At 49.6% G+C, this 18,487-nt stretch overlaps 4 protein-coding genes across 10 annotated transcripts; 3 read left to right on the top strand and 1 right to left on the bottom strand.

The window, feature by feature from the left end:
* Window positions 1–166: 166 nt before the first annotated feature.
* Window positions 167–3,641, top strand: LOC115061513 (BTB/POZ domain-containing protein 3-like). 3 transcript variants are annotated; one of them, XM_029529994.1, is made up of 5 exons: window positions 167–291; window positions 589–799; window positions 1,227–1,317; window positions 1,700–1,818; window positions 1,920–3,641. In XM_029529994.1, the coding sequence occupies exons 2-5, from the start codon at window positions 636–638 to the stop codon at window positions 2,950–2,952; spliced, it is 1,407 nt and encodes a 468-aa protein (XP_029385854.1). In that variant the 5' UTR covers window positions 167–291; window positions 589–635; the 3' UTR covers window positions 2,953–3,641. The 3 variants fall into 3 exon arrangements, with proteins under 3 accessions (XP_029385854.1, XP_029385775.1, XP_029385933.1); XM_029529915.1 differs by having other exon boundaries at window positions 187–303; XM_029530073.1 differs by lacking the exon at window positions 167–291 and adding an exon at window positions 338–354 and having other exon boundaries at window positions 629–799.
* A 388-nt stretch (window positions 3,642–4,029) lies between these two features.
* acaa1 (acetyl-CoA acyltransferase 1) lies at window positions 4,030–7,431 on the top strand. Its single transcript, XM_029493628.1, has 12 exons — window positions 4,030–4,423; window positions 4,497–4,590; window positions 4,665–4,722; window positions 4,799–4,878; window positions 4,955–4,997; window positions 5,117–5,215; window positions 5,369–5,449; window positions 5,596–5,786; window positions 5,856–6,035; window positions 6,307–6,362; window positions 6,432–6,577; window positions 6,652–7,431. The coding sequence occupies exons 1-12, from the start codon at window positions 4,304–4,306 to the stop codon at window positions 6,725–6,727; spliced, it is 1,224 nt and encodes a 407-aa protein (XP_029349488.1). The 5' UTR covers window positions 4,030–4,303; the 3' UTR covers window positions 6,728–7,431.
* esf1 (ESF1 nucleolar pre-rRNA processing protein) lies at window positions 7,343–13,992 on the bottom strand. 4 transcript variants are annotated; one of them, XM_029523698.1, is made up of 13 exons: window positions 13,909–13,992; window positions 12,879–13,327; window positions 10,299–10,412; window positions 9,939–10,048; window positions 9,713–9,865; window positions 9,521–9,635; window positions 9,098–9,269; window positions 8,836–9,018; window positions 8,593–8,723; window positions 8,426–8,516; window positions 8,265–8,359; window positions 8,025–8,171; window positions 7,343–7,826 (listed from the first exon to the last, which is right to left on the bottom strand). In XM_029523698.1, the coding sequence occupies exons 2-13, from the start codon at window positions 13,299–13,301 to the stop codon at window positions 7,467–7,469; spliced, it is 2,094 nt and encodes a 697-aa protein (XP_029379558.1). In that variant the 5' UTR covers window positions 13,302–13,327; window positions 13,909–13,992; the 3' UTR covers window positions 7,343–7,466. The 4 variants fall into 4 exon arrangements, with proteins under 4 accessions (XP_029379558.1, XP_029379398.1, XP_029379638.1 ...); XM_029523538.1 differs by lacking the exon at window positions 13,909–13,992 and adding an exon at window positions 13,713–13,752; XM_029523778.1 differs by lacking the exon at window positions 13,909–13,992 and adding an exon at window positions 13,713–13,752 and having other exon boundaries at window positions 8,836–9,001; window positions 9,126–9,269.
* Window positions 13,686–17,667, top strand: ndufaf5 (NADH:ubiquinone oxidoreductase complex assembly factor 5). 2 transcript variants are annotated; one of them, XR_003840458.1, is made up of 12 exons: window positions 13,686–14,313; window positions 14,554–14,594; window positions 14,754–14,817; window positions 14,894–14,941; window positions 15,016–15,119; window positions 15,206–15,245; window positions 15,325–15,522; window positions 15,603–15,663; window positions 15,816–15,899; window positions 16,054–16,136; window positions 16,233–16,622; window positions 17,530–17,667. XR_003840458.1 is itself a non-coding variant. In XM_029495691.1 (11 exons), exons 1-11 carry the CDS (start codon window positions 14,095–14,097, stop codon window positions 16,317–16,319), a joined length of 1,029 nt encoding a protein of 342 aa, XP_029351551.1. In that variant the 5' UTR covers window positions 13,686–14,094; the 3' UTR covers window positions 16,320–17,502. The 2 variants fall into 2 exon arrangements, 1 of the variants encoding a protein (XP_029351551.1); XM_029495691.1 differs by lacking the exon at window positions 17,530–17,667 and having other exon boundaries at window positions 16,233–17,502.
* Window positions 17,668–18,487: the final 820 nt, after the last annotated feature.

Raw genomic sequence — 18,487 nt, 5'->3', positions numbered from 1 at the left:
TTGTAGTTAATTTAAATGGTGAACATGTGAAAGCTGTGGCTCCTGATTTCATTTAGATTTTTGATCATTTTATCAAACATCTTTCCCCAGCTGTCCTTTCCTCTTGCAGGTCTGCAGGGGGCGCTGCTTCTCCTCAGAGCTCAGCCTGCCGCATCAAACCGTAGAAGAAGAACAGCTGTTAACTGTTAGCCGTTAGCTGCTATCAACAAAGCTGCGCTCTGAGTCCGTTGAGCCACAAAAACCTGCTAAATGGGAAAGAAATGACCCGAAACGTCTCTGTGTCCGTCTGAAGTGAGTCAAAAGGTCGGACTTCACCGGGCAGCTCCAAGAATTAATATTAAAAACAAAACAAAATCTGTTAGCTGACCAACTAATACGTTTCCGCTAGTTAGTTTGTTCGCTAACTAAGTAACTAGCGTAGAAATGCTAACGTGGACAGAGTTGTTGTTGTTGTTGTTGTTGTTGTTGATGATGATGATGAACAGGGTTGGGGTGTGTGTGTCTGTAGCTCGGTATGGTGTTGTGGGGTTTTTGTGTTAAGTGTTGTCGGTGTTGAGTCAGTCTGACGGGGTCTCTGTGCCCCTCCAGCCGGCCGCTCTGAGCCATGATCCGGCTCTCCGTCTGACCGGAACATCATGGCTGCTGAGCTGTTCCCCACCAAGAAGCTGGTCTCCCCCGCCTCAGCGAGTAGCACCACCTCCATCCAGCAGTACCAGCAGCAGAATCTGACCAACAACAACACCACCGCCGCGCAGGGCTGCTGCAACTGGCAGGGCCTATACCCCACCATCCGGGAGAGGTGAGTGTTCTGGTCCTGGTCCTGGTCCTGAAAGACCCGCTTCTGCTAACTGCTAACTTTGGGCCTGACCGGGTTCACCCCTTCATAGGAACAGGTCACTCCAGGTCACAGACTGGTCTCATTGACATAACGGTGAGTCCAGCTCAGACTCGATCCAGGATCAGAACCTGAAGGACGCCCTCAGAATTAGAGAGGGCTTCCAGATAAAGTGATCACTGAGTGGACATGCATGGTCGTTTGTTTGTGATGTCAGCGTGAGCTGTTTTCATACGTTAGTGCTAATAAATGATCAGGAGTCGTTTGGTCTTTTGAAGCCTCAGTCAGGAAGATCATTAATCTTCATAGGTCAAGAGTCACCACAGACTCAGTGACATCATCAGGTGTTCCTGTCTGGTTCTGACGGTGGGTGAATTCTGTGTCCTCGCAGAAACTCAGTCATGTTCAACAATGAGATGATGGCGGATGTTCACTTCGTGGTCGGACCACCTGGTGGGACGCAGCGAGTTCCAGGACACAAGGTAACAACCAGATCAGACCTGGTGTCTTGTTTGGATCCTTCACTGATAGAACATTTCCTCAGAATAATGAAGACAAACCGACTCGATTAGATTAGATAATAGACCTATAATAATAATAATAATAATAGATTAGATAATAGACCTCATGGAGGCCATGTGATCCTGGACTGGATCCAGAGTCTGGCTCAGAGATGGTGGATTGTCAAAACAGTTTTATATTAAAATGATAAAATCTTGATTTACACCTGCAACATAAACATTAACTCCAACTGTTGCAGACAAAATGCGATCCAGACTGGATTTTAGACTTGGATCCAAACATCTGTGCAGTTGTAGCCTGAGTCACATGACCAGGGCATCTTGTCCCTCTGCTCTGTTGCAGTACGTCCTGGCCGTCGGCAGCTCCGTGTTCCACGCCATGTTCTACGGAGAACTGGCTGAAGACCAGGATGAGATCCGGATTCCAGATGTGGAGCCCCCGTCCTTCCTCGCCATGTTAAAGTTCGTGGTGCTTTGACTTCCTGAAGCAGAAGAAAAGTTTTGTTGGTTTTTATCGTAGTCTGAACATCACCATGACGACAATGTCTGTCTGACCTGCACAGGTACATCTACTGTGATGAGATCGACCTGTGCGCTGACACGGTGCTCGCCACCCTCTATGCTGCCAAGAAGTACATCGTGCCTCACCTGGCCCGGGCCTGCGTCAACTTCCTGGAGACCAGCCTGAGCGCCAAGAACGCCTGCGTGCTGCTGTCGCAGAGCTGCCTGTTTGAGGAGCCCGACCTGACGCAGCGCTGCTGGGAGGTTATTGACGCTCAGGCTGAGCTTGCTCTGCGCTCCGAAGGCTTCTGTGACATCGACACTCAAACGCTGGAGAGCATCCTGCGGCGGGAAACACTCAACGCCAAAGAGATGGTGGTATTTGAGGCGGCGCTGAACTGGGCCGAGGCCGAGTGCCAAAGACAAGACTTGGCGCCCACCATCGAGAACAAGCGTCTGATGTTGGGCAAGGCTATCTACCTGATCCGCATCCCCACCATGGCGCTGGAAGACTTTGCCAACGGAGCAGCACAGTCCGGTGTGCTCACGCTCAACGAGACCAATGACATCTTCCTGTGGTACACCGCAGCCAAGAAGCCTGAGCTCCTGTTCTGCACCAAACCTCGGAAAGGCCTGGCACCGCAGCGCTGCCACCGCTTCCAGTCCTGTGCCTACAGGAGCAACCAGTGGCGGTACAGAGGCCGCTGTGACAGCATCCAGTTCGCCGTGGACAAACGCGTTTTCATCGCCGGCTTTGGTTTGTACGGCTCCAGCTGCGGGTCGGCCGAGTATAGCGCCAAGATTGAGCTGAAGCGGCAGGGCGTGCCGATGGCCCAGAGGATCATCAAGTACTTCTCAGACGGCTCCAGCAGCACCTTCCCTGTCTGGTTCGAGTACCCAGTCCAGATCGAGCCGGACACCTTCTACACCGCTAGCGTGGTGCTTGACGGCAACGAGCTGAGTTACTTCGGCCAGGAGGGCATGACAGAGGTGCAATGTGGGAAAGTGACCTTCCAGTTCCAGTGCTCCTCAGACAGCACCAACGGCACTGGAGTCCAGGGAGGCCAGATTCCAGAGCTCATCTTCTACGCCTGATTCTGGCAGGAGGGAGGCCACCACCATTACTCTTATTTTGAAGGTCTTCTCAGGAAACTGCTGACGGGGGGGGGGGGGGGGTTCCTGCACTTTCCACCTCTGATGGCGACAGAGGAGACATCCTGTTCAGAAGGCTCTTATATTTATATTTTGTTTATCATGCAGATGAAAAATATTCAGTTTGATCAGAATAAAACACTAAAGGGGCTCCTGGTCCCGCTCCTGGTCCTGCTCCTGGTCCTGCTCCTGGTCCCGCTGCTGGTCCTGCTCCTGGTCCCGCTCCTGGTCCCGCTCTTGGCTCCATCGAGGACCCTGAGTCAGCTGGTTCAGTTTCCTGCCTTAAAGATCAGGTGTTCAGCGATGTGGAGCTGAATCCCGGTCTCCAACCTGTCACAGCTCGTCTCTGGTGCTCTGGTTCTGCTTTGATTCGAAGAGCTTTTTACCCATAATCCACCTGAACCTGCTTGAACCTTAGATATCACTACAGAGGCTTTTAAATTAGCCTTCGATTTCCCGTCTTCTTGTTGTGTCCATGTTTGACTGTCCTGAAGCTCTTTTCTATCTGATTCTATTTTGAAAAAAGATATTTTTTGATGTTTTTGTTTTCTGGTGTCTGATTCCAACCAGAATGTGCAGTGAGTCTGTGGCCTTAAGAAGGTGTTGGAAATAAAAGCCTAAACAAATGTGTCTCTAAACTGGACCTGGACTCTGGGTCTGTAAAGTGGAGTCAAAACTTCATTCTATCTACTGACCATCAGGGGGCGACTCCTGGCTGAAGTCTATGGGAAAATGTCCCTCCTCCTCCCTGATGAGTTTATGGTCTCGGTCTCTAGTTTACAGTCTTCAATACAATATGTTAATTTTTTAAATGAAGCTCCATTTCGAGGGAAACAGCAGGAAGGAAGTCATGAGGTTCTGCGTCTGACTTTTGACCCATCAGTGTTCCTGAGGACATGTTGGACCATCCGGAGCTGATTAATGATCATCAGTTATCTGTAAAAACCAATGGAGCTGAAACTGTGAAATATTTTTATTTTCAGGAAGCCGCTGATTTTACTTTGGAAGTTTTAAAGCGCAGAATGAACATGAAGGACGAGTTTCCGGTAAGGTTTTCAGATTAAAGGCACTGGTTTCCGTTGATTCTGAGATCCACTGACCCTCAGCCCGGTTCTGCTGGTAAAACCTTCCGGTCAAAGGTTTTATTTGTTTATAATGATGCCGCCAAACTGATAACGGAGAAGAAGAGTGGAGGGGGCGGGGCCTGGAGGCTCGATTTGACCCTCTCCGTCTTCCGTCCAGAAGGCGGAAGTGACTCCGACCGTCCGGAGCGAGCTCAGGTGTCTTCGTCGCGATGCAGAGACTAAAGGTTATTTCGGGTCACCTGTCTCCCGCCGACCACGGTCCGGACGACGTGGTGGTGGTCCACGGACTGAGGACTGCCATCGGCAGAGCCAAGAGGGGATCTTTCAAGGTACCTGAACCCGATCAGCTGCTGAGCCCGTTCACCTGCCGACCTTTGACCTCTGATCTCTGACGTGTTCCAGGACACCACACCTGACGAGCTGCTGAGTGCAGTGATGACAGCTGTGCTGACAGATGTTGGGCTGCCCCCCTCCCAGCTGGGTGACGTCTGTGTGGGTGAGGTGCCCCCCCCCTTATACACACACACTCCACATCTTCTTGATTTACCTGCTAAGTGTTCACCTGTGCAGGTAACGTCCTGCAGCCTGGAGCTGGAGCGCTGATGGCCAGGGTGGCTCACTTCCTCAGGTCAGAGGTCAGAGGTCACTCAGATTCCTGTTCTCTCTGTTCCTCCTCACTGACCCCTCCCCCTTCCTGTCCTCAGTGGGTTTCCAGACTCCGTTCCAGTCTACACAGTCAACAGACAGTGTTCCTCCGGCCTGCAGGCTCTGCTCAACATTGCAGGTAAACACTTCAGCTTCACTAACATACCTGTGACCTCTGACCTGTGACCTCAAACCTGTGATCTGTGTCTGTGAAGGAGCCATCATGAGCGGATCCATCAGCCTTGGTCTCGCCTGTGGGTACGTCCAACTCGTCCTCCACTCACAGTGAGATGACGTCTCTGCAGCATCTTCTGACACTGTGTGCATGTGCGTGTGTGTGTGTGTGTGTGTGTGTGTGTGTGTGTGTGCGTGCGCAGCGTGGAGAGCATGTCTCTGCGTTCCATAGGGGAACCTGGTGACCTGAGCTCCAGAATGATGGACAGCGACAAGGCCAGAGACTGCATCGTCCCCATGGGGTGAGGTCATGTGACTGATCACGGAGCAGGTTTCACCTCCGATTGGTCAAAATCGATCAGTAGAACTAATCATATATATAAATCATCTAAACTGCTTTGGACGAAAACACATTTCTGTCATAAATAATAAAATCAGTGTGTGTGTGCTCGCAGTATCACCTCAGAGAACGTTGCAGAGCGTTTCAGCGTCTCCAGAGAGAAGCAGGACGCCTTCGCCCTCAGCTCTCACCAAAAGTAAACCAACACATTTGTAAAGTGTTATTTTTTCCCAGAGCTCCGCCCCTTCAGGGAAGGTGGGCGGAGTCATTACTTTGGTCATAGCCAAAACAAACTTTAAACCTTCAGACCGTATGGACCTTTAATATTGACCCCCCTCACAGAGCAGCTCGGGCTCAGACTCTGGGCCTGTTTGACCAGGAGATTGTCTCCGTCTCCACCAAGTTGGTGGACGAGGACGGTAAAGATCGACAGGTGATGGTGCGTAAAGATGATGGCATCAGACCTGGAACGACTCTGGCAGGACTTGCCAAACTGCGGCCAGCCTTCAAACCCGGCGGCAGCACCACAGCAGGTGAGTCGGTGCTCCGGAGCAGATGGATGAGCCCTCCTCAGGACTCTGACTCCCATGTTCTGGCTTCAGGTAACTCCAGCCAGGTAAGCGACGGAGCAGCAGCCGTGCTGGTTGGTCGCAGGTCAGCGGTGGAGGCTCTGGGTCTGCCGGTCCTGGGCGTCCTGAGGGCCAGCGCAGTGGTGGGCGTCCCTCCTGATGTCATGGGTATTGGACCGGCGTTTGCCATCCCTGCAGCACTGAAGCAAGCAGGTGAGATGTGAGGTCGTTCTGGGTCACATGATCGCAGCTGAAACTGGTTGAAATGGGTCTGAAGTGTATCAGGCTGAAGGTGAAGCTATAATCATAATCAGATTATTTATTCTACAGAGAGGAAACTCTTGTAGCTCCTCCCCCTCCTTCTTCCTCAGCTCATCAGACCAGGATCCTCTCCTGGAGATCTGAGTTCTGGCTGTTCTCAGTCCCCAGAGGTTGAACCCTGCTCTCCTGTAGAAAGACTTGTGTTGTCGTTGTGTCTCCTCAGGACTGACTGTGGCCGACATCGACGTGTTTGAGATCAACGAGGCTTTTGCCAGTCAGGTGAGACTGAGTCCGATTCATGTGTAAGAGCCTGGACCTGATGTGTCTGACCCGATCTGGTCTGCTCAGGCTGTGTACTGTGTGGAGAAGCTGGGGATCCCTCTGGAGAAGGTGAACCCTAACGGAGGAGCCATCGCTCTGGGTCACCCTCTGGGCTGCACCGGAGCTCGGCAGGTGGTGACGCTGCTCAACGAGCTGAAACGGCGAGGCCGGAGGTTGGTATCGCCACACAACTCCCACATTAGTGGTTGAAAGAGTCCAGACCGGTTCTCCTGTGTTCTGACCGCAGGGCGTACGGCGTCGTGTCCATGTGCATCGGGACCGGGATGGGAGCTGCTGCCGTCTTCGAGTACCCGGGACCGTAGGAGCTGACCTGGGTCGGGCCCCTGTAGGTTCCAGCTGCACGGATTCATTGATTAGATGATCAGAGCCAATAAAATCTGATCATGTTGTCGAACAGGAAGCTAATCAAGACTGATCTTTAATGTTTAATGTGCTGATGCTGGAGAAAAATCATTTGAAGGTCCAGATTTTAACAGCTCCAGTCTCTTATTTTGAAGGGTTGAGCTCCATTAGAAGTCCTGCTCAGTGTGCTGGTCAGGTGTCCATGAGATCCTTCCTGTTGGGGGGGGGGGTGTCAAATTTCAGCCTTTGTAAATGTTTACTCTCCAGAAGCTTCAACATCAGAACCAGGTGTGAGTCCTAAACTCTGACTTGGTCATGTGGATACCTGACTGGTCTCATGAACCGGGACCAGATTTTAATGGAGGAGAGTCTGAACTGGTTCTACTGATGAGCTGTAGTTTTAACTCATTTCTAATATCAGCTGATCGAGTGCCTTTGATTTGACTTTGCCGATTAAACGGCTTACAGGGTTTGTACTCTGAACCTGGATCAGGATCAGACCCGAGTCTTATGTAAGTCTGTAACCATGACAACAGATAGCTGGACTGATTCTCTGAAGCAAGAATAAAACACACTGAAGCAGCAGGATCCACTTTTACTCATTTGTTTCTGTACAAATACATAAAAAAAATAAACACTGGTTCTGGTGCTGACCAGAACTAGATCCAGTCACAGTCCATCAGCAGCTTTCAATGCGGTCTACACCAGCTTCTGTTTCTTCCGAGCCTGAAACTGCTCCGTCTTGCTCTTGATGGACTTGACGAGCAGTGACAGGCCGGGGTCCATTGCTTTCTTTCCTGCTGGAGCGCCGGACTCATTTTCGCATTTCTTGCCTGTTGTCACGTCCTGTTCGTTGGCGGCAGGTTCTGACTGTGTGGGCGCGGCCAGCCGAGCGGTGAGGGCGTCGTCCTTCAGCCGCTGCTCCTCCTCTCGTCGGCGATGCTTCTCAGCCAGGATGCTCTGGGTGGCCTTGGTCTTCCTGTAGCTTGGGTGGGAGGGGTCCAGGTTGAACAGGTGGGAGGTGAACATGGCGTCGAACCGAGTGTCTTTCACATCCACCTGGACGCAGACAAAAAGTTCTTTAAACATTCATGCTCATTAACACAACAACCAATCAGCATCGTCATAGAGGCGTCAGGCCTGAAGAACTCAGTGCCCACGACTCGCCATGACAGGAACAGGAAGTAACTCGAGAGGCATCACTAAACTCTGACACATTTCCACATAAACAGGAACTCGTGTGCAGAATCATCTGACCTGGAAGTCGTCATCCTCCACAGGCTCCGCCCCCTTCTTTAGCAGCTTCTTCTTCTTCTTCTTGCTCAGGTTCTGCTGCTCTACGATCTTGTCATAATTAAAGTGTTTGTGTTTGTCGTCGTCGTCCATCAGCAGAGACATCTGGGCCTGAGCACGCACACACACACACACTCTCAGGTGAGGACCAGTTTGACGTGTCCTGATGATGAACTGACATGATCTCTGTCTGTGACCTCTGACCTTTTGCCTCTCCAGCTCTTCTTCCTCCTCAGCCGTTGGCTCCTCTCCCTCCTGCTTCTTCTTCTTCTTCTTCCCCTTCTGTTTCCTCTGAGCATCTGCAGACACAGACTGTCACACCTGGTTTTCCTAACAGCAGATAGATAATCGAACATATGGATCACCTGTAGCACTCAGCTCCTCGGAGAAGAAGGGGTCACTGAGGTCAACATCTGGAGGAAGCTCGTCGTCGCTGAGGTCTTCCTGTGGCACCCCCTGGAGGAAGGACATGAAGCAGATGATCAGTGAGGTGATGAAGACTCCTCTCAGCTGAGGATGACGATGACGTCACCTGTTTCCTGTCAGATTTCTTCTTCTGCCTCTTCTTGTCCCTCTTCTTCTGCAGGAAGTCCTCCCACGGCGTCAACTGCTCTTTTCCCTCCAGTTTCTTCTTCACCAGCTGCTCCGTTGTCTCCTTCAGCCCTGAACACAGAGCAAACACTGAAGGCTGCGTGTGTTTCCTTATAAAGGGAAATTAGTGAGGACTAAAGATGTCAATATGTCAATGATTGTCTTCAAACACGGACACACACACCTGGCACCCAGGTGATCTCCATCTCCATGTCTTTGTCCTCCTGCAGCTGCTTCTCTTTGTCCTTCAGGCCTTTCAGCAGTTCTCTGTACTTGGAGATCTGCTCTTCGCTCTTCTTCTTCTTCTTCTTCTTTTTCTCCTCCTCTTCCTCTGGAGGCTCCTCCTCCTCCTCTTCGACCCCCTTATCTGTGAAACCAAAGGTCAGCCTTTGGCTTCATGTGACCACAGAAGAACAACAATCCTCTGTTCTGACGAGTTGTCTCACCATCTGCTGCATCGTCTCCAAGGCGGACCTCTCCATTTTCATCTTCCTCCTCTTCCTCACTGGAGGAGGCCAGGTAGGCGTTGAAGTCCATCTCCAGCAGCTCATTCTTGTTGAACTTCCTGTTGAGGGTGGTCAGCCGGTCGTGGTCGGTCTCATCCCATGTGAGTTGCACCTGATTGGTCGACATGAATTATTTGTTTTTAATTTTGCCAAATGAAATGACCATCAGAGGGCGACTCCACTGGGTGTGAAAGAAATCAGGTTGTGTTAACCTGACAGAACCTGGACAGATAAACTGGAGGCATCAGATCTGAAAAAACTAATACATTTTGACTGTTTGTTTGTTTAAAAAAAAAGAAAAAAAAAGGGACTTTTGGGTTTATTTAGGACCAAGAGAGTGCAGCTGACAAAAAAGTCTCCCACCTTTGAGGTGGATGTGGCCGATGAGGTGAACAGTTTTGGCATGTAGGCTGCCAGGTTCGCGTCTGTCGCCACATCTCTCGGCTCCTCGGAAAAGGTGACATCATCAGGAATGAACCTGTTCAGGAAGGTTAGTTTAGCGCTTTGGGTTTGAGGTTTTGGGTTCCTGCTGGTCTCAAGTTTACATCCTCCTACCGCAGGTCCAGGACCGAGCAGCTGCTCTCGAACTCGTAGCCGTCACACTCTGTGTAGATCTTGGTGGCGGTGTCAGCTGAGTCGCACTCCACCACAGCATAGAAATACTTCAGCCGCTTGAACTGATAGTCGCGCTTCTTCTCCCTGTAAACCCTGAGAGACCGACAACAGACATGTTACACTGACACTGTGTGTGTGTGTGTGTGTGTGTGTGTGCCTGCCTCACCTCTCCTCCTCTGTGTCGTCCTCTGAGTCATCAGGCAGTGCCCTGAGCTCCGGTGGTCCCTGTGTCTCCTCCATCTTTAACCGCTCCTTCCCAAACTCTGATGGGTAAATCTGGAGAACATGCACTGGGTGTGTTTGAGAGCCGCCATCTTTATTATTTTGATTTATTATTGATGTTATCTTTCCGAATTTCAGACAGTTTTATTTCCACATAATTCCTGAATTATGATCAACAACGGACTTTTCTGTCCAAAGATAAATGTAATATGTGACATACATACTGATCGATCAGAAGAAAAAGATTCTGATCAGAATCAAATCTGATCACTGAAGTGTTCTGATTGGACGAGCGTGGACTCACCTTGACAGACAGCACAGCTCCTCCTTTAGGAGTGAAGGAGCTGAGCAGAGCCAGCAGGTCTCTGGCCTTGATCCGGTCCCAGTCCATGTTACAGACAGCCAGTCGGGCAGAAACCTGAGACACACACACAGGGTGTAAACACACACACACAGGATGTAAACACACACACACAGGATGTAAACACACACACACACACACACACACAGGGTGTAAACACACACACACACACACACAGGGTGTACACACACACACACACAGGGTGTAAACACACACACACACAGGATGTAAACACACACACACACACACACAGGGTGTACACACACACACACACAGGATGTAAACACACACACACACACACAGGATGTAAACACACACACACACACACAGGATGTAAACACACACACACTAGGTGTAAACACACACACACAGGGTGTAAACACACACACAGGGTGTAAACACACACACACACACACACAGCGTGTAAACACACACACTCTGGGTGTACACACACACTCTGGGTGTAAACACACACACACACACACACACACACACAGGGTGTACACACACACACTGGGTGTAAACACACACACACTGGGTGTACACACACACACACACACACAGGGTGTAAACACACACACACACACACACTGGGTGTAAACACACACACACACACACAGGGTGTAAACACACACACACACACACACACACAGGGTGTAAACACACACACACAGGGTGTAAACACACACACACACACTGGGTGTAAACACACACACTCTGGGTGTACACACACACACACACTGGGTGTAAACACACACACACACACAGGATGTAAACACACACACACTGGGTGTACACACACACACACACACACTGGGTGTACACACACACACACACACACAGGGTGTACACACACACACACACACACACACACACACACACACACACACACACTGGGTGTACACACACACACAGGATGTAAACACACACACACTAGGTGTAAACACACACACACAGGGTGTAAACACACACACAGGGTGTAAACACACACACACACACACAGCGTGTAAACACACACACACACACAGCGTGTAAACACACACACAGGGTGTACACACACACACTGGGTGTAAACACACACACACTGGGTGTACACACACACACACACACACACAGGGTGTAAACACACACACACACACACACTGGGTGTAAACACACACACACACACACAGGGTGTAAACACACACACACACACACACACAGGGTGTAAACACACACACACAGGGTGTAAACACACACACACACACTGGGTGTAAACACACACACTCTGGGTGTACACACACTGGGTGTAAACACACACACACTGGGTGTACACACACACACACACACACACACAGGGTGTACACACACACACACTGGGTGTACACACACACACACACACACACACACACACTGGGTGTACACACACACACAGGGTGTACACACACACACACACAGGGTGTACACACACACACACAGGGTGTAAACACACACACACACACACACACACAGGGTGTAAACACACACACACACACACACTGGGTGTACACACACACTCTGGGTGTAAACACACACACTCTGGGTGTAAACACACACACACACACTGGGTGTAAACACACACACACAGCGTGTAAACACACACACACAGCGTGTAAACACACACACACAGGGTGTACACACACACAGGGTGTAAACACACACACACACACACACTGGGTGTAAACACACACACACAGGGTGTAAACACACACAAACAGGGTGTAAACACACACACACAGGGTGTAAACACACACACAGCGTGTACACACACACACACACACACACTGGGTGTAAACACACACACACAGGGTGTAAACACACACAAACAGGGTGTAAACACACACACACAGGGTGTAAACACACACACAGCGTGTACACACACACACACACACACTCTGGGTGTAAACACACACACACTGGGTGTACACACACACACACACACACACACACTGGGTGTACACACACACACAGGGTGTAAACACACACACACAGGGTGTAAACACACACACACAGGGTGTAAACACACACACAGGGTGTAAACACACACACACAGGGTGTAAACACACACACACAGGGTGTAAACACACACAAACAGGGTGTAAACACACACACACTCTGGGTGTACACACACACACTCTGGGTGTACACACACACTCTGGGTGTAAACACACACAAACAGGGTGTAAACACACACAAACAGGGTGTAAACACACACACAGCGTGTAAACACACACACACAGGGTGTAAACACACACACACACACAGGGTGTAAACACACACACACAGGGTGTACACACACACACACACACAGGGTGTACACACACACACAGCGTGTAAACACACACACACAGGGTGTAAACACACACACACTCTGGGTGTAAACACACACACTCTGGGTGTACACACACACTCTGGGTGTACACACACACACAGCGTGTAAACACACACACACAGGGTGTAAACACACACACACAGGGTGTAAACACACACACTCTGGGTGTTCACCTCGTCACTCCGCGGAGCGTCCTTGCACAGCTCTCCCCAGTCGTGTTGGATCTCCTCTTCCTCCTTCCTCAGGATGTCGTCCACGTCGTCTTCGTCGTCTGAGCTCGTCTCGATGTTGCCCTTCCCTCGGGCCAGATCCGGCTCACTGTCGCTGTCCTCCGAATCCAGACCGGACCCGTCCTCCTCCTCCTCAGACTCAGACAGCTGGTAGAAGCGCCTCAGGTCGTCGGTGGAGGTGTGGTTGATGGGCCGTCCTCGTTTGTCCACCGTGTACGTCACCTTGAAGCGCTCGTCGTGGAACATGGACTGGAAACGCTTGTCGATCTTGATTTTGCGTTCCCTCTCCGGCATCTCCCAGAATCTGGGATCCTTCTGGACTCGGCCGAAACGCTCGTCGCTTTCCTGCATCTTTTCGGACGACATGGCAGCAAAAGTCCCAGCTTCACCTGCTGAGTACGGAGAGAAGAATGAGAGCTGAGCTCCTCACACTGATCCGATGGAATGATGGGAAACAGGAAGTAAAGGAATACACGTTATCTCATAAATTGGTTAGAAATCACGGAGAATGTGACGCAAATATGTGACAACCGTTGTGTACACGACCGGAGACAGCTCCTGAACAGCTTCACTGTTTTCTTCTGCTTGACCTTATTTTTATTTCTGCTCTTAATGTAGTTGTGTTGTTGTTGATGATGTTTTTCGGAACAGAATTTGTGAAATCAAACTGAATTAGTTTAAGCAGCCTACGTAATGACGCGTGGCGGTTACGTCAAATAATTTTAATCGATTTTAAACAGAATTTAACATTAAAAAAACTTCAGATTAAAAACCCACCGCTTATCTCAGCTCGGCTGCCACACGTGTTTTCCCAGAATGCAACAGTGTCGTGATGTCTCCGTGTCCCCGCCCCTTTTTAATAAGAAGAGCGAAGTGGGTCAAACGGGACGAAACGCGAACAGCTGATTGGTCGTTCAGCTTCCTTCCGGTTCATCGACCGTTTGAATATTTTATCAAAAAAAAAAAAACTTACACTGAAAGTTTCAGGTCGATTCTCAAAATTATGAGGACTTCTTAGACCGGCTGCACTCCGGATCCGGCCTGAGATCCGGCTCCAGGTTTCCCCGCCTCCTCTCCCGGAGGTCCCTGATTGGACGACAGGAAAGCGTCACCCGGATGTTGTTCTGATCCGGATCCTGTTTCTGGAGGTGAGACCGCCATGAACTCCAGGCTGTCCGGGACAGTCCTGCAGAGGCTGACCCGGTCCGGATCCGCCTGCTGCAGACATCAGGCCGGTCCCAGGTTTGGACCCTGTAGAGGACTGACTGAGTCCGGCAGGGGGACCATGAACGTTTTCAACAGGGACATGAAGAAGAGGCAGAAGAACTGGTCTGCGAGCCTGCAGGACCGGGACCAGTACGACTACCTGAGGGACGAGGTACAAGTCCAAACCCTGTCAGACCAGGAGAACCTTAGACCGGGAGAACCTTAGACCGGGAGAACCTTAGACCGGGAGGATCTTAGACTGAGAGGATCTTGGTCACAGACTGAAAACATGATAATGTTTCATTAATAATACTAATAATAATTATGAATAGAATTTTTTTTCTTTTATGGGGATCTCAATGAATCAGGTCTCGGGGTGGACCGGGTCGGCTCACTTGTTGTGTCTCTGCAGGTGGGCAGTCGGGTGGCTGATCGAGTCTACGACATCGCCAGGTGGGTTCGTGAGACAGATGCAGATCAATTCCAGACTCATGTACCGCTCTGGATCTGCTCCACCAAAGACCGGGTCCAGGTGGTCCTGCAGCAGATCCTGGATCTGACTCCTGTTCATAGAGCCTGATGCAGATTTGGGTCTGTCTTCTGTCTCCTCAGGACGTTTCCTCTGGCGTTGGACGTCGGCGGAGGGAAAAGTCACATTGCAGAACATCTGAGCAAAGTGCGGTGTGTTCACCTTTGACCCCTTTGACCTTCAGTGACCTTTAGTGACCTGTGGTGACCTCTGTTTGTTGCAGGACGTGGTGGAGCGTCTGTTTTTGACTGACATCTCTGAGAAAACTCTGGTGAGTGACGGCATGTTTTACTTCCTGACTGATGTCGATGATGGCGTTGATGATGATGTCATCTCTAACTCCAGAAACGGAGCAGGAAGACTGAGATTCCTACTTCCTGTGTCCTGGCTGATGAAGAGTTCCTGCCGTTTAAAGAAAACACTTTTGACCTGGTGATGAGCAGCCTCAGGTGAGTCGGAGCAGGAGGAGGTTCCAGCCCTCACCTGTCCAGGTGTCCCTTTGTCGGTCCTGATCACCTCTTTTGTCTCCTCTCAGCCTGCACTGGATAAATGACCTTCCCGGCGCCCTCCGACAGGTGAGAGGCTGAAAACAACCCCTTGGGGGCGGGGCCCCTGTTGTGTGTATGACGTCTGACCTGTGTCTCCTACCCTAAGATCCATCAGGTGCTGAAGCCGGACGGTGTCTTCATCGGGGCGATGGCGGGGGGCGAGACGCTCTACGAGCTGCGCTGTTCCCTCCAGATGGCTGAGACAGAGAGGGAGGGGGGCTTCTCCCCCCATGTCTCGCCCTATACGGCGGTCACTGACCTCGGCAACCTGCTGGGCCAGGCAGGCTTCAACATGCTGACTGTGGTGAGACGCCATCTTTGACCTTTGACCTGCCACCGCCTCCAAAGAATACCAGAAGAAGAATCACCTCCTTTGTGTTTCAGGACGTTGATGAAGTTCAAGTTCATTATCCAGGAATCATGGAGGTGATGATGGACCTGCAAGGTGAGTGTGTGTCTGTGTTCCTTTGTTAGGAACACTGAAGTCCAGGTCTTCTGTGTGATGTTGTGTGTTTTAATGGTTTGCTGTATCTTGCTGTGTGTTGCTGTGTTAGTGTAGATGATGACACAGTGTCTCACAGTTGTGCGTCTGTACAGGAATGGGTGAGAGTAACTGTGCGTGGAACAGAAGGTCACTGCTGCACAGAGACACACTGTTGGCTGCAGCAGCCATTTACAAAGGTGAGTGACATACAAAGACACAAAACAACCACACACATTTTTTTAAACCTGATCTTGTGTCTATTGTTCATCAGCTAAAAATTGACGCAGTACACCATGTCACTTCCTGATTCTGAGAAGGAACAAGCTGAACTTGTTTGTGTGTCTGTTTCAGAGATGTATGGAAACGAGGATGGCTCTGTTCCTGCCACCTTCGACATCCTCTACATGATTGGCTGGAAGCCTCATGAGTCACAGGTGATGTCCGAAATTACCACAGACATTGAAGGCGTCATGTCACCGCTGCGTTGGCTTCAGGAGCTGAACACAAACCTGTATTTTTTTCTTCTTCAGGCCAAACCGGCGCAGCGCGGCTCGGCCACCATGTCCTTTGGGGATTTGTCAAAAATCAGTCAGCCAACCAGCACAGACCGGCCGTAGAGCCGCCGCCTCTCTGCACACCGTACACAAGAATCTATTTAATTTGGGGTCAGTGAGACGTGTTTGTTGTTGTAATAGTGAAATAAAGTGGAGCAATGAAAAGAGCAGAACAGAGTCATGGCTGCTGGGATCTGAAGGTCCGGCCTCCTCTGCTGACTCAGACCGAGTTCCTCTGAAATAAAACAGATGTGTGATTTCATCGATGCACACGGAGAGAACTGCTGGCTGCACAGATGATGCTCTCTCTCTTTCTCCTCTGGGCTGGATGTCTCCACTTCAACACTGCCGGTCCGGACTCAGATGGTAGGTCTCTGCTGTGACAGGAAAAGTGCTTTAACAGATCTATTACCGTGGAAACTGAAATATTCTTACCTGAGCCCGAAGCCTCCTGGACTCGTGTGTCTGCCGGTCGGACTGCAGTTCGGTCACAAATATAATATCAGGTGAAACTATAAACTTTATTGATATAATGAAACCATGTTTGTGAGAACCTAACATTAGCTACAGTTATAGACCAGCAGCAGGATTGGGATGTCTCTGCTGACAGTTAGCAGGAAGCTCATTTTTAGGGGAACAACCGATTTTGTGATCTTCACAGGAAATGAGGAAGTAACGTAAGATTTCTGTCATTTTAAAAAAATGAATGTGTTTTAAACTTTGAAGGCTAACTTCACAGTGACAGACTGTAAATACAGCCAACTTTATTTTGGAAAGTGGCTCCGTTAAAGTTATTAAGTTATTTTATTTTGAATATATTTAAAGGTCTGTCTAAATCATAACAGTACTTCGAAGCTCATTACATATAGACATTAATGTTATCTATACAATAGACGTGATATTTTCTTTATCTACGTTTAGACTATGAACCTTTAACACATTTTCATGAATAAATCAAAAAACTGAAGATCATCAAAAAAGCCATGTTGCTACATAGCTAGCTTTAGCATTGACAGCCAGAGTTAGAATGATGAGACTGGTTAGCATGCTAACATGTAGTGATGTTAATGCTAACATTAGCTCTGTAGCGTTCGTTAAATGTGACGTCACAACTATGTCGGTAGTTTTATTTTGTATTGACCTTGTTGTCAGCTCTGTTGCTTTAATAAAACAGGACACATTTAGAATACTCTGTCATCAGAGGTCATCAGAGGTCGGAGTGCTGCTCATTGAAGGTCATCTGGTTTCTCACACCTCCTGGTGTCCCCCACAGTTCAGACAGTGGCCTTCCAGCAGAACTCTGATGCTTCTCTGCAGTGTCCTCATTCAGCAGCAGGTGGAGATGTGAAATGGCAGCGCTTCAGAAACGGGGAGCGAGTTACTCTTGTCAGCATCATTAAAGGCGAGAAGTCCCAACCTGAGAAACGTTATGATGTGCAGGACGACAGATCACTGCTCATCTCTAATGTTGTCAGCTCAGACTCTGTCATGTATTTCTGTAACAATAAGCAGATATATCTGAATGTGACCAAAGAGCTCAGCATGAAGGCTCCCAGGGACCCGCCAGGTGGCGAGGTGCACTCTGGGAATAACTCAGGGACCCAACCTCCACTCTCAAACCTGTGGAAGATACCCCTGGGGGTACTTCTAGGTGCCACTCTGGTGCTTTTGGCCGTGGTAGCTCTGAGATTCTGCCCAAAGCGGGAAGCAGAGACTGAGGTGCTCTACGAGGAGATCCAGAAGCCGTGTGATGTGGAGAGACCCTCCGGCTGGTCCGGTGTCACCGAGGTACCAAACAGCCTGTACAGTTCAGTCAACAAGCAGACAGCTGCAGAGAAGAGTGTGTATTCACTCGCACAACATCCACACACAGGAAGTGACTCCTGCTGACACAACAGTGTGACATCATCAGCGACATCAGTGTTTGGTGTTGTTGCTCAGGGAACAGCTGACAACATTAAAGAGACCCAAAAGATGGACTATTAATCCTTCAACACCCGTTAAGGCTTTTCTGTTCTTTTATAGCTTTGTTTTTTTCCACTGATAATAACTGAAGTATTGATTGATTGCTAAGAAGACAAATAGATTTTGTCCAGCTGTTGTTTTAGATAATCTTTCTAAATTCACTTTAAAGATTCATTATTCTTTAAAATGTAAAATAAAAGTTTTCTTCTTTTTCCTTCAGCCAATAAAACCTGAACCTCTGTGTGTCTCACAGCTGCCTCTTGTGA

This window comes from Echeneis naucrates, chromosome 1 (assembly GCF_900963305.1).
Source record: "Echeneis naucrates chromosome 1, fEcheNa1.1, whole genome shotgun sequence".
NCBI lineage: Eukaryota > Metazoa > Chordata > Actinopteri > Carangiformes > Echeneidae > Echeneis > Echeneis naucrates.
This window is presented reverse-complemented; position numbering and strand designations above follow the sequence as displayed.